The 24,094-nt window shown below is 40.9% G+C and overlaps 1 protein-coding gene across 2 annotated transcripts in view; it reads right to left on the bottom strand.

Annotated features, from left to right (window-relative positions):
* Window positions 1-23,011, bottom strand: part of LOC148360424 (spermatid perinuclear RNA-binding protein-like) — a 28,805-nt gene extending 5,794 nt beyond the window's left edge. For both annotated transcript variants that reach the window (XM_088341256.1, XM_088341257.1), the window contains exons 1-15: window positions 22,889-23,011; window positions 22,503-22,644; window positions 20,561-20,666; window positions 18,812-18,999; window positions 17,859-18,027; window positions 14,527-14,665; window positions 10,498-10,589; window positions 9,445-9,540; window positions 6,090-6,201; window positions 5,922-6,019; window positions 3,562-3,670; window positions 3,345-3,482; window positions 1,775-1,965; window positions 1,454-1,552; window positions 30-161 (exon numbers count right to left, since the gene is read on the bottom strand). In XM_088341256.1, coding sequence (XP_088197382.1) covers window positions 30-161; window positions 1,454-1,552; window positions 1,775-1,965; window positions 3,345-3,482; window positions 3,562-3,670; window positions 5,922-6,019; window positions 6,090-6,201; window positions 9,445-9,540; window positions 10,498-10,589; window positions 14,527-14,665; window positions 17,859-18,027; window positions 18,812-18,999; window positions 20,561-20,666; window positions 22,503-22,603 — 1,770 coding nt within the window. In that variant the 5' untranslated portion in view covers window positions 22,604-22,644; window positions 22,889-23,011. The remainder of the gene's footprint in view (window positions 1-29; window positions 162-1,453; window positions 1,553-1,774; window positions 1,966-3,344; window positions 3,483-3,561; window positions 3,671-5,921; window positions 6,020-6,089; window positions 6,202-9,444; window positions 9,541-10,497; window positions 10,590-14,526; window positions 14,666-17,858; window positions 18,028-18,811; window positions 19,000-20,560; window positions 20,667-22,502; window positions 22,645-22,888) is intronic.
* Between the last annotated feature and the right edge of the window lie 1,083 nt (window positions 23,012-24,094).

The raw sequence follows: 24,094 nt of genomic DNA, 5'->3' as shown, positions 1-24,094 counted from the left end.
TCGGACTCCGACGGGCGGATCCTTCCGACCTCCATGACGAAGCACTTTTCGTGAGAGCCGCCCGTCTCGGCCGAGAGCTCGTACTTGAGGCTTCGTCTCCTCTCGTTGAGCTCCATGACTGGGTTCTTCCCGTTCTTGGTCAGGATGGGACCCAAAGCATTCTGGGGAACACACAAAGACATTCTTCACTTGTTCTTCCGCTGAGCTTTTTGCAGTTTTTGCCTTGCACTTGTCTAGTTTTCAGGTCACTTATAATGGTGGTTTGTGCAGTCTGTAAAGGGCAGTACAAAAAAAATGAGAAGTTGACCTAAAAAACTATAAAAATGGGACGGCTGAAATGTGACTGGAATAACAGGCAGAAAAAGGAAACCAAAACAACTCCCCCAAAAAAGAAAAACGACAAAAACTGACGGAAAAATAATTGAAAACGACCCAAAAAAAGATTGAAAAACAGACTGAAAAAACACCGTAAAATCCAGACCGAAAACAACGACAAATATGACCCAAATACGAACAAAAATAAGAATGAAAAACGACCCCAAAAATCCTGAGCAGACCCCAAAAAAACAGAACACTCCAAAAACTGACGGATGAACAAAATCCAAAAATGAAAACCAAAAACAACTACAAGAATGACCAAATACAAACAAAGTAAGACCCAAAACTACACAAAAACTGACCAAAAAAACCCCCAACTTTAAGCAAAAAATGACCCTAAAAACGAAAGAAATACAAGTGGTAAGTGACCTACCTACAAAAAACAGCCAGATAATAACATGAGACTGAAAAAAAACCCCAAAAAAACCCAACCCTAAATAAGCAAAAAAAAAAACACAAACAGTAAAACCCCAAAACAAAAACAAAACAAAAAAACAAAAACAAAACAAAATCTATATATTATATTAAAAAAAAAAAAAAAAAAAAAAGCAACTGCGGACAAAATGTGAATGAAAAATCAACCAAAAGAACGATCAAAGAACGACCACAAAGAAAAACGCCTGAAAATGACACCCAAAACCATCATAACACATGGAAAAAAAAAATACAAAAAAACCTCCAATACAACCAAATGTGACCCCCAAAAATACATTGAGAAACGGCAGAAAGAAACGACTGAAAAACGATCCCTAATTCCAACACAAAATGACCCAAAAATACAAAAAAATACAACCAGTAGATGGCCAAAACCAAGTCGAAAAAAACCCCGCTAAAAAACAACAACCCAAACATAAAAATGGACCCGAAACAGTCCAAAAATTACAATTTGATCGTATATAGAATGTTGATGCCCTTGAAACATCCATTGAATTTCTCTCCGGAAGACACCTCAAATTTTTCTCGGGTTTATTAGCCCGTATAAAGAGGAAGCTTTTCAAGCACTCTGCCCTCTAGTGGTGAAAATTCTCATCAGTTGGATTTTCTCTCACTGTTGGGAAAGATTTTCAGTACGTACGTCCTCTGTAACACTGGCGGCTGCGACTTCCTGGCCGTCCTCGGCTTTGGCCTCCGGCTTGGATTCGGACCCGGTGGGATGACCGAGAGCTTGCAAGACCTGGAAAGGTGGAAAATGTCAGTGACTTCATCGGGTTGACCGATTATCGGACGGACCGATCTTTGGCACCTGTGTTTTGAAATTACTTCTACTTCTTCATGCGCTATTTGAATTGGAACGATTTAAAAATGTCTGACGGCACCAAAAATACGGGTTATCGGCCTCCTCTCACTAATAATAATCGGTATCATGTTGTTCCCTAGCTCTACGTGTAAAACTGGCCTTGGTGGCCACGTTGAGTTTGGCGGTGCGTTTGGAGGGCCCGGTGGACTCGTAGGTTTTGCCGTCGACTTCCACGGACATGGCGAAGACCGGCTCGTGGACCGGACCCGTCTGCGAGGTGAGCTGGTAGAGCAGGCCCGGACGGTACTGGTTCAGACGCATCACCGCGTTCATGGTCAGATCGTCCGACACTAGAAAGAAGCAGGGATGAAATGATGAAATCCAGAATAGGGATTCCTTTCTTGACACCTTTTTCAAACTGTGTGTTGCATCCCTACATGAATAAAATCTCTGCTGAGAATACTTCATCTTCAATAAGAAAGAATTTTTCATCGTAACCATTCTCATTCACACTATCGATCTACCTACCTTGGTCATATCCCTCAAGAGGGGTGACCGACAGCAAGACAAACACATACAATAACAAATAAAATAAAAAAGGGAAACAAATAGCAAAAAAACAAACACAAAATTTTTTGGACAATGGTCAACCCAAATGCCCAAACACCCAAACAAGTTAGGCACCTCGGCACCCAAGTCGGTCATGCTTTCGTCCCTCCGGATGAAACGGGACACCAGAAAGCGGCCGTGTCACTCGGGTCAGGGTGACACCACACACTCTTTTATTAAACAGCAGGGCCAGACAGCTTTCACTGGTTTACCCCTGCCGTATCATAGAACACTTCCAAATATCCCACTATCCTTTTCCAACACCTCTCCACTTATTGCTATCACCAACAAGAGGTCTAGCTTCCACTAGATTCAGACCTCTTTCCTGCAGTGCACTCATAACACCTTCCATCCGCGTCAATGGCGGCCTTCCTCTTGGTCTCCTTCCATTGACTTCTACTCTGTAGATCCTCTTCAACATTCGCTCCTCATCCATCCTCTCCATGTGTCCAAACCAATCCACACGCTTGCTCAGTTCCACGACTACTCCAGTTCTGTCTCTCACAATTTCATTTCTCAATCAAATTCACACTAAATTCCAGAAAAAAACTGATAATTATCCAATGATTTGTCCAATGGTTAATCGTCGGTAACTCGTCGACTATTAAAATCGTGGTTAGTTACAGCCCTACAAGGAAGGTACACATTTTCAATTGCTTCTGGGAACTGTTGAACTGGTTCAATCCTTTTTTCGGGACAAATCTTACCTAAGGTTTGTACACCCCTTTCGGGACCAAAATTCAAGCGCTTTTCAAGGCCAATATTCAGAATTTTCCAGTAACTTCAAAGCACTAAACAACTTTTTTCTTGAGTTGGTGACTAAAATAAATCGCTATCTTGCTGCTAGCACATACTTTGCGTTATTTTGAGCTGTTCCTATCCATGATCTACAATCTTAATGACAATGCCACTGTGACGGCATCATTTTCCAGCACTTTAAAAATAAATGAATTCTTCCTTTTTGTGTGGAATATAGAGTCAGACTGCCAAGAAACATGGGAATGGAAACAATTGTTTAAACATTTCACCCAAGATTTAAGCATTTTCCTGATCTTGAAAGTAAACATTTTGAACGTAAGCATTTTCAAGGATTTCCAGTACCCGTACGAACCCCGCTTACCCGACTTGCGAGGATAACGCTTCTGGAATTTGAGGAACTTCCTTAGTTTGCTATTTAAAGAGGCAGGCTCCTTCCCTTTGGCCATTTCTGTGTAGCTCCTCTTGGTGGGCGGAGCCGGTCTGGTCTTGTCCATGTGAGCTGTCGCCCCGACAAAAAGGAGATTTTGTAAAAAGCGGAGCGCGTTTGTCAACTGCCGCCGTGGATTCGGAAAAATCACCTGGGAAGGTTTTGCCGGGGGCTCCCGGAACTTTCCAGGGCTTTCCGGGTCTTTGCTCCATCCCCAAAACTTTGTACATCATTCCGAAAGCGCACAGTCTCAATGCCAACTAAGGAAAAAAAACAAGAGGTATGGATTGAATTCTTAAAGCCCCCGTGTGTAATATTGGAGCACCTTATAGCACTGTATTGTCTCATGCCAAGGAAAACCAGTGCCGAGAGCACAGCGTAGCAGCAAGTTGCCTGACAAACATGGATCTAAGTGGGGATTCCACGGTGTAAAAGAAATACAAATTTCTTAACCTATGATTTTCGACAAAAAAAATTGTTTGACAGTTTATGTATGTTTTCCTCGTATTCAAATCAATGTTGTTTCCCTGAATAAACATTTTTTGGTACCACTAGGCGGTACTAATTATTACACTTTCCCTTTGAAGATTGGTACTAGTCTTAAAAAAAGAATGACTAATATTTGACCACTACACGTGCTGTATTCTATATCATTTATTTATTTATTTTGTCTATATAAATTTTGGTATTTATTTGGTGATGTATTTTGTCATTTATTTAATTATTTTTTTGTGTGTATTTGGTCTTGTATCATTGGTTTAGGTGTTTGATTAGTTGTGTATTTTGTCATTTTTTAAAATTATTTGTCATTTATTCATTTTGGTATTTCTGCACCTATTTTTTTTGTGTGTATTTTGTTAATTATTTTGTCATTAATTATTTTAGTCGTTCAACTTGTCATGTATTTGGTCATATATTTGGCCGTTTATTTTTTTTATTTAGTATGGATTTTGTCCTGTATTTTGTTATTTGTTTATTTCAGGACTAATAATTTTGTCTTTTTGTTACTTCCTAATTTTGGTATTTCTTTTGTCATGTATTCGGTCGTGTATTTTGTCAATTATTTTGTCGTGTATTTGCTCATTTTTGTATTTAGGCATTTATTTTGTCGTTTATTTATTTTGCCAATCGTTTTGTCGTTTGTTTTGTCATTTCTGTCCGTTATTTATGTGCATTTTGTCTCTTATTTATTTCAGTATTTATTTGGTCGTCCGGCCTTTCTTGAAGAGAACCGGACGCGGACCGGCCTTTGCCGGACCGGAGAGGCCTGGCGGCCCCCAAGAAAATCAGGTTCGAGACGATACTTCTCTGGATTTTCGGTATCGTCGATCATTCGGACCACTGCCTGTGTACAAGTCATAAACCCATTTTGATTTCCCTTATTATTAGAAAAACAGCATCAAATACATTGGCCAAACTAATACGTAGACAGACATTTCTCTCTTTTTGGATTCTTTGGTCCATTTGCTGCGGCTGCATCGGCTCGCTACAACGGGTCAGGTGTATCGACATTTCGTTCTGTGTACATTGTTACAAAGAATGACAATACAAAGGAAATTATTATTATTATTTTAGAGATCCATGCAGGTCAATAGGAAAATGGTTCTCCAACTAGAGGGTGTTAAACTCATTAGCTCGAAGGTCACATGGTAGGAAATAATTCACAGGGGACGGACTAGTAAGTGAGTTAGAGAAAGACAGAGAAAAGGAAAAGGGAAAGAGAGCGACAGAGAAAGGAGAGTAAAAGAGAATAAAGGGGGGAGAGACAGAGAAAAAAAAGAGAATAAAGGGAGAAAGAGAGATTGAGAGAGACAGAAAGAGAAAAAGGGGAGCTGGAGGGAGACAAAGAGAGGGTATAGGGAGACATGGAAAGAGAGAGAAGGTGATATAAAAAGATCAGAGTTTGAGGAAAAAAGGATGAGAAAGAAAGGAAAAGAGGAGAAGAGGAAAAGGCCGAGCTAGGAAAAGACCGAGCTAGAAAAAGACAGAGAGAGAAAACAAAGTGAAAGAGCGACAAAAAAAGTGAAAGAGAAAAAAGTGAGAGAAAGTGATATAAAGAATAAGAGAAAAAAGAAGAGTGAGAGAATTAGAGATAGTGATGTAGGGAAAGAATGAGAACAAAAGGAGAGAAAAAGAAAAATGAGAGAAAGAAAAGAGAAAACGAGAGAGAATGGAACGATACATAGAGAGACAGTTATACAAAGAGAAAATAGAGAGACAAAGAAAAAAAAGAGCTGAAGAGAAAGAGAAACAACACAGAGTGAATAAGAAAGAAGGAAAGAACGTGAGAAGGAGAGACTTAGATATATATAGAGAGAGAAAAAAGTAAGTGAGCGAGAACAAACAACAGAAAAAGAGGGTGAAAGACAGAAAGAGAAAGCGAGTGGTGCCTGGCTTTGGCGACATTAAGTGGACATATTTAAAACGATATCTCGTTTTTCTCTTGTGCTTCTCTGGGTCCGGCCGCACGCTTGTCACCTGTGTTCTAACTCGTCGTCAACGTGACATTACCTGAGCACTCTGAGTTGTGTCTTCGCGCTGTTGCACGGTGAGATGTGCAAGGACATCCACGGGTTCCCTCTCACAGGGATCTTTAACCCCGGGGCCGTCTGAGGACAAAAGCAAAGTCCGATGAGCGGAACAATACCCCCAAATCGGTAAAATGCCATTCGGTCTCACCGGCCAATAGGATTCCGGAGGCCAGGCACTCCAGAACTCGTCGGAAAGCCTCGCCCGGGCCTAGGGGGCGCTCCGATGTGCTGATGGCCTTTTCTGCCAGCAATTCAAGAGGCTGAGAAGGAAGACGCCACAATCAGGAATGCAATTCACGTATTCACACTCTTCTATTCAACAGCAGGGCCCGACAGCTTTCACTGGTTTACCCCTGCTGCATCATGCGGGTGTCCTGCCCATCCTTTAGAACGCGTCCAAACATCCCACTATCCTTTCACAACACCTCTCGTCTGCCTGACCAGTTGTTGTTTAGTTTATTAAACTCACTTAATGCTACGGAAAAGTCAGACAGTGGTCTTCCTGGAAGATTCAGGGTTTGTACAACCTTCTATGGGCAAATTTCAGCATTTTGAAAGGACTTACAGAGCCAATTTTGTCCCAATACCATTAATAGAAAAAAATCCAGGGCCGATCAAAAGAACAGGAGACCAAACCTTTGTTCAGAACCCTAAATCTATCCACGACGTAATTTCGTAAAATCGGTTTAAAACCCTAACATTCAGCCCAAACCCTAGCTCCCGACACCTAACCTGAGCTGTTACTCTAACTTTAACCCCGATTCAAACTGTAACCCTCGCTCTAAACGAATTTTGGAACCCTACATTCAGATGAGAACCTTAATATGGAGCTCAAACTGTAGTCCCTAACCATAAACCTGCATCTAACTCTAGCTGTAAGCCTAGCCCCAACCCTCTTTCAAAACCCTAAATTCAGTTTAATACCCTAATTAAGAGCCTAAATCTTAGTTTCTAACTCTAGCCCCAATCTTTTTTAAAACCATAAAAACAATGACAAAATCCTTATTTACCCATTTTGTAACAATGATAATAAAGGTATATTCTATTCTATTCTATTTAAACACCTAACCTAAGAAACGGCAACAATTACAAACATATACAAGCACTTCATCTAAAATGCAAGCAACTTTTCAAACCTTGAAAACACAACATTGGAATTCAAGTTTTTAAGGATTTCAAGCACCCGTACAAACCCTGCGTTTTGCAAAGCATAATAATAATAATAATAATAATAATTTCCTTGTATTGTCATTCTGTGTAACAATGTACACAGAACGAAATGTCAATTGCACCTGACCCGTTGTAGCGAGCGGATGCAGCCGCAGCCAACAGAGGGCGCCGCCGACCACTTTTTAAGTCTTAGGAATGACTCGGCCGGGGCGCGAACCACCGACCTCCCAGTCTCAAAGCGGGCGCCTTACCATCTAGGCTACTGAGCTGGTGATGCTCGGTCAATGCAAACACCGCTCAGAGCGAATTTCGATGCTGCAAATTTTGGGTTACTTTATAATGATCTATAGGGGAGCGATCCCGTCAAAACCAAGTAATAAATATAAATATATAGAAATAAATAATATATAAATAACTACAACTGTATACCATAAACATAAAAAAAAAATTACAAAGGAATGACCTGAATACATGACCGCAATGATATTCATTCTTACATTTTGTCACTTTTGTATATAATTGATCATGTGTTTTGTCGATTGTTGCGTTTTTGTCATTTATGACCGGTTTGATTTTGTAATCCATTTTTTTTTACGATTTTGTCATTTATTTGGGTAGTGATTTTGTCATTTGGTCACTAAATTTGTCATGTATTTTTTTATTATACTTATTTCAGTATTTATTTAGATGGGTATTTTTTTTTTTTTTTTCGGTCCAACTGGCCGCGCTTTTCAACTGTTGATCAGCGAGCGCACGGATCGTTCATCCCTTATAAAACAATAGCTGTAAAGCTCTGCCATTTTGACCAACCTCCTCATTGTGTGGCAACAAAATAAACACCACAACAAATAGCAAAAAAGGACTGAATACCTAAATGAATCAACTGCACTTATGTCATATATCTATGTTTCTAGTTCTATAGCAGGGGTCAGCAACCTAGGACACGCGTGGGGTTAACAAGTGGCACACGAAAGCACGGCAAAATAATACAAATAATAATAAAAAAAAATTAAAGCGCATTTTTAACTGAAATTTAGACATTTTCAGTTGCGCGCCGTGTTATTTAGAGGCTTTACAGTAGCGTCCCTCCTCCCCTGCTTCATGTGTGAGTGCGTGTCTGCGCTGCGCCTCGCAGAGGAGGAAAGATCTGTTTGAACCCACCCACAGAAACACCGGTGCGCGATAAATGAATGACTCATGACTGCTCCTCCAGCGAAAAAATCTCGTTCTTTTCAGCCAGCGTGGACAAATGACTGGGGCTTTGTGCAAAAAAATAAAATAAAAAAAATGACCGTGCTGTTTTGTGCATTATGCCTCGAGAGCGTTGTACCTCGCGCATCAAGTGTTAAACGAAACGTGAACATGAATTCAAGGATAAGTCTGACAAGGCGGATACATTAAAACACGTCGTTGATGTCATGCACTTTCCGGACATTTTCAACATCTTACCTAATGTTTACTATTATGTGTACAGTAATGCTAATTGTAATTCACCCTGGTCAATCCTGGAAGGGGGATTACCACATGTGAGGTCCTTTCTCAAGGTTTCTCTTTTCTCCTCACACTGAGGTTTTTGAGTTTTTCCTTGCCCGCATGCTGGTTTAAGATCAGGTAATTGTGTAATTTTGTAACTGTAATCCTGTGCAGTCCTTTGAGACATTTTTGTGATTAAGGGCTATATAAATAAATTTGACTTGACTTGACATGCTGTGTCCAGGTACGGCCAACAAACAGACTCTGAAAACCTTTGTCACTGCTAAAATCACCACCACTGAAGCAAGTTATCACATTGCTCACTTCATAGCAAAGCATGGAAAACCATTTATATCTCCAACAAAATCAGCTGTTATTTCTGTTGCACATGTTTTCAAGTAGCCTTCTGCCTTGCTGCAGTTATTTCAAGTTTTGACATTTTCATTGACGAATGGTATGGTAGCTGTCCATGTCAATTGTTTTTAATTGTAGTTCATTGTTGATGAAGAATGGTTGATTCTTGTGGCAAAAAGTTGAAGTCATGGATGGCTACAGGCCTTTCCACTTGTTATTCACATTCATTTTTTTAGTTGATTGATGAACAAGAATAGTGGAAGATAAAATTGGTCAGCTATACGATTTCAATGTATATTCATGTTGTATATTTGGACTGGTGTTAAGTGACAGCTCGGTTGGATATTAAAAAAAAAAATAAAGAAAATTAGAAAGTGGCACTTCACAACGAAAAGGTTGCTGACCCCTGTTGTATAGCATATATTTGTATTTCAATTTCTTTCTATATAGGACAGGGTCGCTCCTCCATAAGAGGCAACACAAAAATCTTCTGGAATTGCACTCACCCATCCCAAAAGCGGCGCCCAGGTGGGGACGCGGATGCAGAGATCCCTCAAGACCCGGATGACCACCACGGCGGACCTCAGATCGTTGACTTTGGCCTGCGGACACCAGCCGGTCACGTCAATTCAATCTCCGTTTTCTTCATTTTAAAGGCAGAGGGCAAAATGTGGAAGGGGGAGCAACCGTTATGCGACAACAGCGAGGTGGCTCATGGAGGAGAACTCGAGTTGTCATCAACTAGTCAAAGTCACGTGGACTACAAGAACAGACACTCCGAACAGGGTTTGTCACTTTTCAAGCACTTTCAAGGCCAGGTTTTCCACTACCTACAATGCAAGAAATCCACCGCTCATCAAAATAACTTTGTTGTTGGCTAAAATAAAGTCCATTTTGCTGCTAGCACATACTTGGTACTATTTTGCGCTGTTCCCCATCTATGATACAAGATCATTGTGTCAATGGGCTGCTATACACTGACATGGATTACGTAACAATCGGCTACGTCACACTTGGTTTAGAAAGACTGAAAGTGCTATATAGGTGTTGGGTAATCATGGAGTTCAAAATGGAGGCCAGAAAATGAAACTGTATTATGAAAAGCAGAAAAATGAGCCAAATTTGGACTCATTCTATATTGATTGCTCCAAAACAGAGTGCATTCAATCTTTCAAAAACCTGCTAATCTTTTGCCTTTTGTTTTACTTATTTTAATTCATTTGAGTGTTTAATTAAAGGATCTGTGTCTAAATTACTAAAAACAACTCAACGCTTCACATGACGCCATAATTACAGAGCGGGCGTGTTTGGCTTCATTTTCACGCTTTTTTAAAATAGATTTTATTTATTACACGGTGCAAAGTTAGACTGCCAAGAAACACGGCATTTTCAAGCAGTTCACCCAAAATTCAAGCATTTTCTGGACCTGGAACACACATCAAAATTCAAGCAGTTTTAAGGATTTCAAGCACCCGTACAAACACTCAAAACCTTCGCTTTTCTCATAAAGGCATTGAAAGATAACAGTTGGCAACAAAAATAATGACGTGAATGCAAACCTGGAACCACTTGGCGTGGCGGAGGGACGCCAAGGAACTCAAGCATTTCTGTCTGTCCAGAACGTCCGGCAGATCGCTGTCAGTTTGCGATTCTATTGGCGAGGTGGAGTAAGAAGAGAAGGTACGGTTTGACCAAGCGGGTTGATTCTGTCTCGCAGCCTAGGGAGCAGCAGCGATCGGATGGCCCGAGCAACCGGGAGGAGGTCCGGGCCCGTCAAACGGCCACACTCTTTGACCCCTTAACGTTCCAGTAAATATTCGCCTCAAAACCTCTTTCCCGACGTACCCCAAAGTATATTGAATGCGGTTCTTGAACCAAATATAGTCTATGGTCGCAAATTGAAATCATCCCTGCAAGTGCTACCGACATCGAGTCATCAGAGTTGGAACACACGAAAAAAAGTTTTCATTCTTGCCTGAATTTTAGAGTGTAGCATGGATAGCTTAGTTGGAAAACCGTTGAGACAATAGCACAGAGCCTTACCAGGTCAAACTTGATCACAGTCTGAAAAACTTAACATTATTATCCTGCACAATTTTATGAGGATAAGCATTATCCAAAAGTGCCATTTGGAGACGACCAGTCTACAGCTCTAAAACTTCTGCAACTGTGTATTACATTTTGGGCAATTTTAGACGTAGTGAAAGTGTCGTAAATGTTTGACTTCTCTTTCCAAAAGTCAATCACTGATTCCGCACGTAAAAAGGGATCCCGAGTGGCATTCCGCAAGTTTATTTTCAGAGCTGATTTGAATTCACCTGAATAGATTTATTTTGGGAATTATTTGAATTCGTCACTATTGGCAGAAGATAACGTGTGTCTGTTTTTTATATAAAGGATCTTGCAATTGGTGTAGAGTGGTGTCAATCGAGCGGTCAGAGTGCCGGACATCTTGGAAAAAAAAATCTTTTGAGTTTGTTTACTTTTAAAGGGGAATAATGGGGCGTGACAGACAAATTACGATAGGAACGTCAAACAATGTAGAAATGCTTTTCTGCTGATTTTTTTTTTTATCTGTTGGCATCGGTGTATTTTGGAGTCAATATTTTACACGGTTGAACTCTTGTGAATGTGACAAGGCCATGTATGCCACAAGTGTCAAACAGACAGCCCAGATTAGGCCCGCCAAGGGTTTGAATTCGGCCTGCAAGAAAAGACAGAGAAGCGCGAGAGAAAAATGAGTTGCAGTTTTAAATATGTCCACTTGGTGCCACCCAAGCAAGGCACAACTCACAAAGCAACTGCAGTAGTATCTTTTTTCTCTCCCTCTCCATTTCACTTCCTCTCTTGTTTTCTAACTCCCTCACTTTCCTTTTCACCCACCCACCCTCTCTCTCTCTCTCTCTCTCTCTCTCTCACTCCCCCTTTTTTATTACCTTCATTTTTTTCTCTTTCTTATGCTCACTCGTTTTTTTTTCTCCCTCGTCTTTGTCATCTCATCTGATTTTTCGAGATTTATTTATCTTTCCATTTCTTTCTTCCCCTTTTTCCTGTTTCGCTCTCTCCTTTTTCCTCCCTCTCCCTGAATCAATTTCTCTCACTCTCTCTTGTGCTTGCTTACCTTCTTTGCTTACTCCGTCTCCCTTGTCCCCGCTCTTTTTATCTGTGTCTTTCTTTAGTTTTTCGGGTATCTTGTTTCAGACTGACTGTGATGTTTGTGACGAGTAATTATTAAATTGGTCATCATATCTTGAATCCAAAGATTTGAAGCTTTCCGTGACATACGCGAGTGACCGGTGACATCGCGAAGACCAGACTTTGTCGGAACGTTAAGGGGTCAACAATAAATCAACCGAGGCACCTTCTCGGGGAGAGCGAATTAAGGACATTTGAAAGTGTCGTCTTGTCCTGGTGCTGTTGCTTCTACTACATTTGAAAAAGACCTCCTTCCTTCACTCATTGGCTCAGCCGGGCTGCTTCCCCCCATCCTGAGACAGCATGTCCAGTTGGTCAAAGGTCCAGCCGTCCTAAGAAGACAAAACTTGACAAACTGCAAGTCAATCAGTGGGAAAGCACAAGCAAAACCTTCGCGCACGCCTGCGCTACCCTGCAGCAAAACTGATGGATATTAGAGGGGAGTGCCGTTGCCATGGGAACAGCACCAAAAGCCAGCGGACAGCTTCTGAAAATAGCTCACTCGTGATAGTTGTATTGACTAGAAAATTCCAATGACCTATCCGACATGTTTAAGGTGTTGACTCAACTTCTAATAACTACAACCTGGTAATAACTTAAACACAATGCGGTGATAATATAAGTTCTTTTGTTTTGTATAGCTGTATAGATATAGAAATGTGAAGATGGTGAAGGCGCTGTATCTATATCTAGGGTTCATACACAGCCGCCGTGGTGGCCACTTCCAAGCTCAAGTTTAGAAATTTTAACAAATTGGACTGAAAATTTTCAGCAATAAGCAACAAAATACTATTCTTCTGTGGAGATTTCAACATTGACCTGATGAAGTGCCATATTCAAGCACTTCTTAATGACTTTCAAGGCCAATTTCCCAATTTCTCTAGTACCATTAAAAGAAATCCCCCGTGAACTGTGTATTTTGCACAGCTATAAATAGATATTTCATTTACATATGCCATTTTTTATCTTGCGCGTGTAGTTATCAAGACATATGATTTTTAGACATTAAGTAAACCACAAATATATTTGTGGATCTGAACAATATTTGTGTAAATATTTTGGGGACATGTCCCTCCCCATAAAAGCATAAACTATAGCTTACATTTTAAGTTGACGGAAGTTCTTTCATTACAATTAACCACTGGGAAACGCTCCCTTCATTTTTGCATGGCCGCTAATGTAAAGGTCCACAATTGATAGGTAATCCTTGCACTAATATAGTCCACATTTCATAGTGCCCTGTTTAGGTATCGCACGCACCCGTCCTCTTGTGCGCAACCCATAGGGATTGGTGACGATTCATAGGACAATGCTGTACAAACTAATGGTAGCTGCTGTTAATCACCAGGAAAAAAAAGATATGTAAGCCACCAGTGAGCAGTGTCTGAGTCATTTTAAGCAGATATGTTGGGAAACGTGGCAACAATTTCAAGTATTTCACCAAAATTCTAACTATTTTCAATCCTTGAAGACACATCACTAAAATATCAATAAAATTCCAGCATTTTCAACGATTTCAAGCACCCGCACGAACCCTGTTTATCAGATCAGGAGCTTGTTCTGCTATTGGTAAACATAAAAACCAGTACTATCCATTTCATGTGGGGGAGCAAACCCGTACCCCTCGAGAAGGATGGGCGCTGCGCCTCTGTACTCTCCCAAGATACACCACAGGAAGTAATGTCCCTACCACCATGACAATTAAAGGATCCATAAGCCCGGATATGAAAATGATAGCCCTTTGCACCAATCAGTAACAAAAGTAGCCATCAGCTTAAAAAGGTTGGTGGACCCTGGTTTTAAAACATAAAAATGTAGCGGCTTGTAGTCCGGAATTTACAGTATCGAATATTTATCAGATCTGTTAATTATTTTGTCATTTTCACTCCTTTATAATAGAAAGCAGCACAGCGCATCATATTATGCCCTCACCCCTCCCATTACTTCACTTGGTGCCTCAGCCGAGCCCAAATCATCAAGAACAGGTTACGTCCAGGCCACACCTCTTTGATCTGCTGCCTTTTCCAAGGCGCTACAAATGCGTCAAAGCGGAAACAGAATGAGGAACAGCTTCTTGCCAAGAGCTATTACTTCCTTGAACTCCCACCTACAGCGTCCATGAGCACAATACACTGTACAACAGGATTGTGTTCTGTTCGGATCCATCAATGATGCTTCTGTATTCTTATTGGGCCCGTTTTGATGATCAGTTTTGCTGCAGCCAGCGCAGAAGCACACCTACATCTCTGAGGACATGCAGAGCGCGCAGAGAAGACTTGGAATTTGATAGTTTCCCAATTGTTATCAAAAGGTCTGTCATTTGAAACGATGCCATCTGCTTTGAGTCCAGGATGTGCGCACACGCTGTCGCGAGCTCCGCATGGTCTACTCACTGTCGTCTTGAGTCTCCACCCTGACTTGAGGCGAGGTGATATGGAGGGTGAGCATCAGAGGCAAGGCCTTGGTGCTCTCCACCAAGATGGCAGCGTCGTCTGGACAAGGGGTGATGGTGTACAGACCCGCCGACTCCACCTGTTGCACGGAGGAACGACAATTCAACAAAACCTGCAATTACCTTTTCTGATTGACGATAAACCAATTAAAACTCCAGGGAGTAATAATTGATTGCAACATTTCCTAGAAAGCCCCTTGCCAGACACATAAAACACAAACTCTCCAAAAGCTTTTCAGTTTTGAAGATGGTAAAACCATTCTTTGATAAGGACGCATTCCGTACTTTGTACTGTACCTTGGTCTTCCCGTACTGTCCCTGGGCAAGACACTGAACCCATAAAGCTGTCGCCGCTATTTGTGTGTGAATCGGTAAGCGTGAAGCGTATTGTAAAGAGCTTTGGGAGGTCTTCATTGACTTGAAAAGCACTATGGAAATGCAGATCATTTACCACTTACTCTTCCATACATATTGTTGTGAATTGTGGGGAAGCACTTATTAAAATACAGTTGAAACGAGCAATGCGCATTATTCCCAAAGCTCGGTACCTGGATCACACGTATGAGCTGTTTCTGCAGATATATATATATATATACATACATGTTCCTATGTATTACTATTGGTCTGTTACCTGTAGTTCTGAATGTTTTCTTTCCGTTCCAAAATGATTATTTGTTTATGAGTTGCCTGTAAGCCAGACCTGGGCAAATTACGGCCCGCGGGCCACATCCGGCCCTTTGTACGTCCCTGTCCGGCCCGCGTAAGACCAATCATAAACACCATAAATAAAAAAAAAAATGTAAACTTTTATTTTGAAATTTTATTTTGACTACATATACACGTCATAGACGTAGCGCCTTCGCGCGCGTATACACTTGAGTGAGTGAAGGTGATACTGTTCGCCAGGGTACCCTCAAGATGTTGGCACACCCCAAGAAAAGAAAAGTTGATATTTTCAACAAGACATGGACTGCCAAATATTTCTTTACAGAAATTAAAGGTAAAGCAGTGTGCTTAGTCTGTGGTACAGGTTGCTGTGTTTAAAGAATATAATTTGAATCGCCACTACACGACCAAGCATGAAGATGAATACAGAAACCTGTCTGGTGAAGAGCGTGCAAGGGAGTCTGATGCATTGCTAGCAAAACTACAAACCCAACAAGGATTTTTCACTAAACTTCACACTTCCAGAGATGCAGCCGTCAGGACAAGTTATGTAATTTCTCATAAAATCGCCAGAAAAAGTAGGGCATTTTCTGACGAAGAGTTTATTAAGGAGTGTTTATTGGACTCTGCTGAGCTGATGTGCCCAGAAAAAAGGGCGCGTTTGAGAACGTTTCACTCTCCCGACGCACTGTAACGAGGCGGATTGAGGAAATCACGGGAAATTTAGAGCTTCAGCTGAAGAAAAGAGCGGCGGACTTTGGCTTTTTTTCTCTGGCTTTGAATGAGAGCTGCGATGTACGTGACACCGCCCAGCTGCTCATCTTCTTACTTGGGATAACCGCAGACTTTCAAATCACGGAGGAGTTGGCATCCATGCAGTCAATAAAAGGGACAACCACAGGTAATGACTTGTTCAGAGAGGTAAATGCATGTATGGATGTATGGACATGTTAGAACTGAAATGGAACAAGCTTGCAGGTGTGACAACAGATGGTTGTCCAAATCTGAATCGGAAATCGGAAAAATGTTGCACTTTTAAAGAGAATGCAGGATAAAGTGACAGAAATGAACCCTGATCAGAAATTGACATTTTTGCATTGTATCATACATCAGGAAGTGTTGTGTAAGACAGTGTTAAAAATGAAACATGTTGTTGATTCTGTCACTAAAATAGTTAACTTCATCAGAGCGAGAGCTTTAAATCACAGACAGTTTGTTGCTTTGTTGGAGGAAAATGAGGCTGAACATGGTGACATAAGCTATCACTGCACTGTTAGGTGGCTCAGCCTTGGCAAAATTCTGAAAAGTGTCTGGGACCTGAGAAACCAGATTCATGAGTTCTGTGTTCAGAAAGGTCATGACGTCTCAGAACTTTCAGATGAAGACTGGTTGGCAGACCTCGGATTCACTGTGGATGTGACTGCACTAATGAACGAACTTAATGTCAAACTGCAGAGCAAGGGCCTTTTTGTGCATGAGATGTACAGTGCAGTGAAGGCTTTTATGAGAAAACTGCAGCTTCTCTCAAGCCAAGTGAAGGACAACATTCTGACCCACTTGCCAACACTTAAGGAAGCCAAAAGATCAGGCGATCACCTCCAAAAGTACTCAACCATGTTAGAAACATTGCATGCAGAGTTTTCAAGGCGATTTCAAAACTCTTGAGAGTGAAATGCACATGGTCTCTTCTCCCTACAACTGCAGTGTGGATGATGCCCCAAGTGAAGTTCAGATGGAACTCATAGATCTGCAGTCTGACACACTTCTGGCAGATCACTTCAAGTCAGTCTCACTGCTGGATTTTTACTCCTCCCTCAAAGAGGAGAACTTTCCACACCTGAGGAAGCATGCTCAGAGGATCCTAGTCCTCTTTGGATCTACCTATCATTGTGAACAGACATTCTCAGTTATGAAGTTTAATAAATCCAAACATAGATCCTCTATGACTGTTGACCACCTCTCAGCTGTCCTTCGCATAGCCACTTCAGACATTCCGCCAGATTCCAATGCCCTTGTTCAAGCCCAGAACAGACTGGATTATTCTCACTGAAGAGGTAACATGAGGTGGAGAACATTACAAGTTATTGTTTGTGGAAATTAACAAGTTAAAAATAAATTGCACTGGTTCAATGATTGTTTTTCCTATTTAACCAATACACCACAATTTCACATAGCCTAATATAAATATTTACAGAGTGCTATATTCTTCTGATTATCAGCACCAGCTATTCAAAATATTTAATTTGAGCATTTTACAATGAAAGAAAGTTGGTGGCCCTCTGACACAATTCAGGTTCTCATGCGGCCCCTGATAAAAATTAATTGCCCACCCCTGCTGTAAGCTGTAAAACCTGTTTCGCACCTGTAGGGAAGATCAATTCAACAGAAGTGGCAGGAAATTTCCCTACGAAGATGAATAAAGTATCTATCTTTACTTTAGGTTTTGTATAAACGACAAAAGGGGTGGGATTTCATACGTTTTCTTGGTCCCACATGCATGATGTTATGCATTGAAGTGATATTTACACGAATGCACGAAAAATGGAACGGCCTGACATGAATAAATAAATGGTTGAAATGACAATCCTTTAGTTGTGGTGCTTTTACCTCTAGCTGGGCCCGCAGACTCTCGGCCACCTGGTTGAGCATGGTGACGGTGGGCTTGGTGTGACAGAGCATCACGAGTTCCATGTTGAGGTCGCCTTTGAGCAAAAGTCCCTTGGCCAGCAGGCCCACTCTCATGGTGCTATTCAAGACTCGCTTTTGTGGCTTGGCGCTGAAAAGAAGGGAAAAATTCATTCATTCATTCTAATACAAATCAAATAAAGCTACAAAGATGAGTCGACGTTGTCCAAAAAAAACAATAGAAATATCAGACAATAAATTCCATGGCTGACTAATGTCACCAGACACGTTTTTCTAACAGAGCAAGAAATCTCTACATGGAGAGAACCTCTGCTGAGAGTCGCTCATGTGAAATAGCGTCAACATCAAGTACCAACACTTGGAAGGTTTGGGAAAAGACTGCTTGCAAATCAGACTTTGTGTTTGATTGCAGTACCTCGGCGATGCACCAACATATTAAGAAACAGTCAGACAGTTGAACGAAAGAGAGTCTGACTCGCCTCGGTAAGAATCAAGTTACATTCAAGCCAATCCGATTTTGAAGACAAGCATTATACATGTTATACTCATATATTTGGCTATAAAAGAGAGCTTAAGTGTGAACAAAAGTCTGAACCAGTTGCCCTCCTAGATGTGTGCCTAATGCCGTTGCTTTAATAATACTTTTGGTTGTGTGTGTGTTTTAAGTACACACACAGTAAGCCAACCACGTGAAGTCGAGCCGGGGCAGGCCGAGGGGTGGGTATGTCTTTGATTGCATATGTATCTTAGGTTGTCATTTAACAATCCTTTAACCAGCATTTTTGGGAGGTCGGGTTTTCTTTACATATGCACTTGTAAAAAACAAACACAATGTATGTTCAATTCGAATTGTACATCCTGTTGTAGTTAAATAGTCGTTAGTTGCAGCCCTGAAGTCCAGATAGTAAACTTACTTTTTGGCCTCCTTTGTTCCTTTAGTCGTGGTCTCCATTTTCTCAAACACAATCTTTAATGCACATTCGACGTGAGAAACAATTGTCTGTACAGCCTCCAGCTCTTCCGGGGACGGATATATCTCCGAGTGTTTGGTCATCATGCGCCGGTCGTTCGGGCCGGCGTTGAGCTGGTTGTGCGGACCCGCCTTTGGTGCGGGCGGGAAAATACAAAGAAATATTATCATCCGTCAACACATATTTTGTGTTTCACCAGCTGCCCAGGGATCTGCACTTTATGGGGTGATCAGCACAGCACCGAAAAATGTGGACTGCCCACTGTCCATCAATTGATGAACTGTACAGCAGTGGTCTGCAACCAAAGACCAGTTCAACCCCTTAACATTCCTATAAAATCCCAATCCAAGACGTACCTAGAGTAAATTGAATGCTGTTCTTGAACAGTTTAGAGAACAGGGACGGTTTTGGTCTCTTTTTAAAGGTAACACTCAAGTTTTGTCCCAAACTGAAACCATCACTACTTCTAACATTGAGTCATGAAGTAGGAACACAAAGAAATAGAAGGCTTTCCAATAGAGACCGTTTGGAGACGACCAGTTTATAGCTATAAAATCTTTGAAACGCTGTATTTTACTTTGACCATTTTTTTTTAGACATTTTGAAAGAGTTGTAAATGTCTGCTCTTTCCAGAAGTCAAGCATTGTGCAAACTTGCACGTAATCATAGTGCACGAAAAAGAATCGCGAGTGGTGTTACGCACGTTTATTTTGGGGTCTAATTTTTACCTTCTGAACATCTATGTATCGTTCCTTTGAGAATTTAATTGGCTTACCAATGTGTCAATCATCATTACTACTGGCTAAAGATATTCAAAGCTAAATGACGTTATGTCTGTTTTATCAATGCAGGCTATTATAGGCTAATGCGGGCTGTGGGCCATGAAAAAAAGGCCTGCTGTTGGCCGAGAGTAGTGTTTATCAAAAGGTTAAAGGCTAACGGCCATAGTAGAAATAATTTTATGAGGAACGTCTAACGCTACAGAAATGCTTCTAGGCCGATTTTTTTATCCGTCAGGATTATTGCTCGATTTGGAGTAAATATTTGATGCTGTTAGATTCACTGGATGGTCCTGGATGTAACAACGCCAATGTTTGCAGGGAATCCTTTAATCAGCTCACTCACAGGGGACTTATTGATGGGCTATCCCAGATTTATTGTTTTCGGGTATCCTGTTTCAGACTGACCGTGATGTTTCTGTGATGAGTACACTTTGAAATGGCCATCATCTTTTAAATCTTCTAATAGCATCAGGATGGCACTTGTTAATTTGGTTGTCAATTTCACATGATACAATAACAGTAGATATATTCTAATCGAACAATCCTCAAATCACCGCTGTCGTTTATGTTTAAAAATCACGGGAATGCGACAGCCAATCGTACTAAGGGCAAGCAGAATACCAAACTTGGCCAAACGGGCAACGCCACTGTTGCCGACAGCCATTTTAAAATCAATTAGCACCTTAAGTCCTGTCCAGAGAACTTTCTGGAATAGGGTCCATGTTCAGGTTTACGTTTGGGTCTGTCCAGCCAATCATTTCCACTTATAACCGCTCATGGGCTAGTTAAGACTGTTCCTTTAAATTACCTAATAATCGGGAAGAGCCGAATATTAATGTAGACATCTAGGAAGTGCACCAAACCAAAGCGGGAAAAAGAATGAGGCGGTCGTGCCAGATAGAATAGGAACCTTGTATTGATCATCGGAGGACTCCATTGTGGAAATGTAGTCGTGGTAATGCCTGAGCTCATCCTCGTAGCAACGGCAATCGTACCAATAACGCAGCTCCTCATACCTGGAAAACGGAGATACAAAAAAAAAAAAAAATCACACAAATTGCAGGGTCAATTAAATAACTATACCGGTCAAGTCATGTTTGTTTAGAGCTCAGGAGGGCCGATTATCGGCGCCAATATTTGGGAACTTGACGGATATCGGTATCTGCATTTGTATTCATTTTACTGTCCGATTATTTATTCTATTTATAGCAACATAGCTCTCTCTCCGTTGCTCCGACTTCTCCACTCTAAATATTGGTTATCGGCCTCATCTCAATTCTAATGATTCTATCTTCTCTGGAAAAACAATGTCAGTCATGCCTACTCTTAATCAAAGTCTCAAACCAATTCTGGGGTGCCATGTCTAAGCTCAACAAACGTCACTACTTTGTTATTAATAACAGCAAAGACTATTCCATTCCTAAAGTGAATGACATGAATCCAAGTATTGTTTTGCCTTCATTGCAGTGAACTAATGCATCCAACAAGATTAGTTAGACATGGCACTCCAAGGTAAACACGAAATACTTCCATAAGAAAAATAAGATTAAAAACTGTCAAAATTATTAAGCACAAATATTTGCAATGTAGTGCTTGGAAACTAGCCTAAGTTATAACAATTGTCCAATTAGAAATACATAGAGAGCCTTGTTACCATAGTTAGGCCTGGGCGATAAAACAAAAACAATAATCGTCGTAACGTAATTTTTGCCAAAATAAATAATAATAACGTTGATAAAAGTTGTTATATTTAATCTGTAAGCTGAAGCAGAGTCTAAATTAAAATGTGTGTATTTATGTTTTTTTAATTTGGGGAATTGCAAGGTGTACTTGAGGTTATTTGCAATGTTTTTACCTTTATTTTCTTTAATGTTCCCTCATTTTGGTAAAATGCTGTGTAGTAGTTTTTCGCCATGTGTATTTGTTCGGACATTAAAGATGAGTTAATGCAGCATCAGATTATGTCACCTTTCACTCAAGGGACAAAAATCCAAATTAAAATGTGAACGAAACAGATGTGTTAATTGTAGATAGACTAAATTTTTCATCATGACAACAATGTTTGTCATATCGCCCAGGCCTAACCATGTTGAACTAATACGTTCCCAAAATGTAAGCACCCAATGTAAATATCGTCTGCCTCTGCATGCCAACAAGTTCTTGTGTAAGTGATCTTTTATCTTGTTTGTTTTTTTTCTTATTCTCTCAGTAAATTGTCAGACTGGAGTGCCACGTCCAATTTCGTTGTCACAATATGTTCAACCCATTTTGTAACAATGATAATAAAGATAGATAGATAGATAGATAGATACTTTATTCATCCCCGAAGGGAAATTCACATTTCCAGCAGCATCCCTGAGCTGAGAACAGTACAATAATAAAGCCAAAAGAATACAATATACAAATACCCAGTGTGACGTGCAAATGCCCACTGTAGCGTGTTATATAGAGTAACTAAATAGTGCTTCACGGAATACATATTGCAATAAGATTCGGTAATATCCAATGTAGGTGGTGTGGTTTAATGTGGGCCTTTACTCTGCCGGGTGGAGTTAAAGAGCCTCATGGCATGAGGAAGGTATGTGCAATGAAATTGTATATATTGTATATTGTATATAAACAAGTCGTTTTGTAAGTTATGGTTTGTTAGAGTAGAATTTAATCCCATAACTTGTCCAGCCGGACCTCCAAATTTCAGTGCCGAACCTCGTTTTTTGGCTTTCTCGTTTTCCTGGGCTGAGCCTTGGGAGCATCATGCATGGCCGCGAGGGTCTCAGCTCAAAATATTTCTTCATAGTCATATCTTAGGACGAAATGAAAAGTAGAAGACACCACAAAATGCATACATTTACCTGTTAAATTCGTGCGGTAGTAATCGGTATCCTTGCTGGATGACCTCGTCCCAGTGAAGGAGCTCGTCGTAAGCTCGGTGCTCGTCCCATCTCGCCGCCATTCTGCCAAGCTTCCGCTTTCTTCTCCTCAAAAGCCCTTCTCCTTCAAACAAAGCCATTTTATTCACTCGCAATTGTAATGAGATCAAAGAATCCATCGATGATGCTCGACATAAAAAGTAGCTAGGCTAACGTTTGTAGCATCAGCGTTTCTAACGAGCTAGCTAACGGGCTAGTGATGATAGCAGTTATCGTGCTTACGGTGCTTTACAACACCAGAATTGGTCGTGATATAATGAAACCCCCATTAAAACATTTCCAACTTGGTTTTTCGGTCGACAAATTACCTTCGAGAGGAAAGAAAGATGTTTTATAACGTCGACCTTTCTGACGGAAACGTCGTTACTTTTTTGTCGTTAGCAACTGATGACGAGTCGCTTACATTTGACGTCATCAATCGGCGCCTTGGGCTGAAACAGTGGAAAGAGAGAATATAATATTATGCGCATTTAAAACCCCTTTCCACCGTGAAGGTTTCAGAATAAATAGTCTATTTAAAAAAGACTACTATTTGGAAAGCAATGACTGCAAAAAAGAAAGAAAGAATTGTGAAATGTGAGCAATGCATCAATTTTTGTGCAACATCTTTGGCGACCTGTTGTTAGTGTTTTAGTGGAAACGATCTTGGATTTTTTTTTAGGATTAATCAGTATCTCAAATTAACAAGGAACTGATTGCTGTGAATTAGTTTATGCCCCTCGATGTGATCAATGATGCACTCAGTCGCTGATTAAGCGTCGTCCCCAATTTAATGACACCAAGCGGTTTAAACATTCACACAAGAGCTACGTAACTCACTCCGTTCACGAAAAAAATGAAATGAAATGATCTGCATTTAGCGCTTTTCAAGTCAGTGACTTCCCAAAGCGCTTTACAATGTGCTTTACATTTTCCCAATAGCGGCCCTGCAGCCATGTAAGGCGCTAACCTGCTTATTGGGGGCATTAGGGGTTCAGTGTCTTACCCAAGGACACTTCGACATGTAACACGAAGGAGCCGGGAGCCAAACTGCGATCTCTTGATCACAAGACGAGCGCTCTACCTCCTGAGCAACTGCCGCCCCCACGACTTCAAAGCACAACACTTCTGCATCTGTCGCCTCCCCCTTCCCTTGCGACACGTCTTATCTTTGAGGGTCCATGCGTGAATACAAGCAACAGTAACAAAAGTAGCAGACATTTTCCCTAATCTTGATGCAAAATAATGTTTATTAAATTGCTATTGAAGCATGTCGTTTTAAGTCAAGCCATGTTTTTTTGTATAGCCCTTAATCCCAAAGATTCTCACAGGGCTGCAAAGACCACAGATTATTGCAAACCACCGACTATTATGACAGCATTCCCTGATTTGAAACCTACATGAGGGCAAGGAAAAACTCAAAACTTCAACATGACGAAAATGAAGAAATCTTGAGAAGGGGCTGCACGTGAGGTCATCCCCCTTCCAGGATGACCAGGCCAAAATGGATGTTGCAATAAAAAATAATACACAGA

The sequence above is a fragment of the Urocampus carinirostris genome, chromosome 8, assembly GCF_059441175.1.
Source record: "Urocampus carinirostris isolate Australia breed hairy pipefish chromosome 8, RoL_Ucar_1.0, whole genome shotgun sequence".
NCBI lineage: Eukaryota > Metazoa > Chordata > Actinopteri > Syngnathiformes > Syngnathidae > Urocampus > Urocampus carinirostris.
This window is presented reverse-complemented; position numbering and strand designations above follow the sequence as displayed.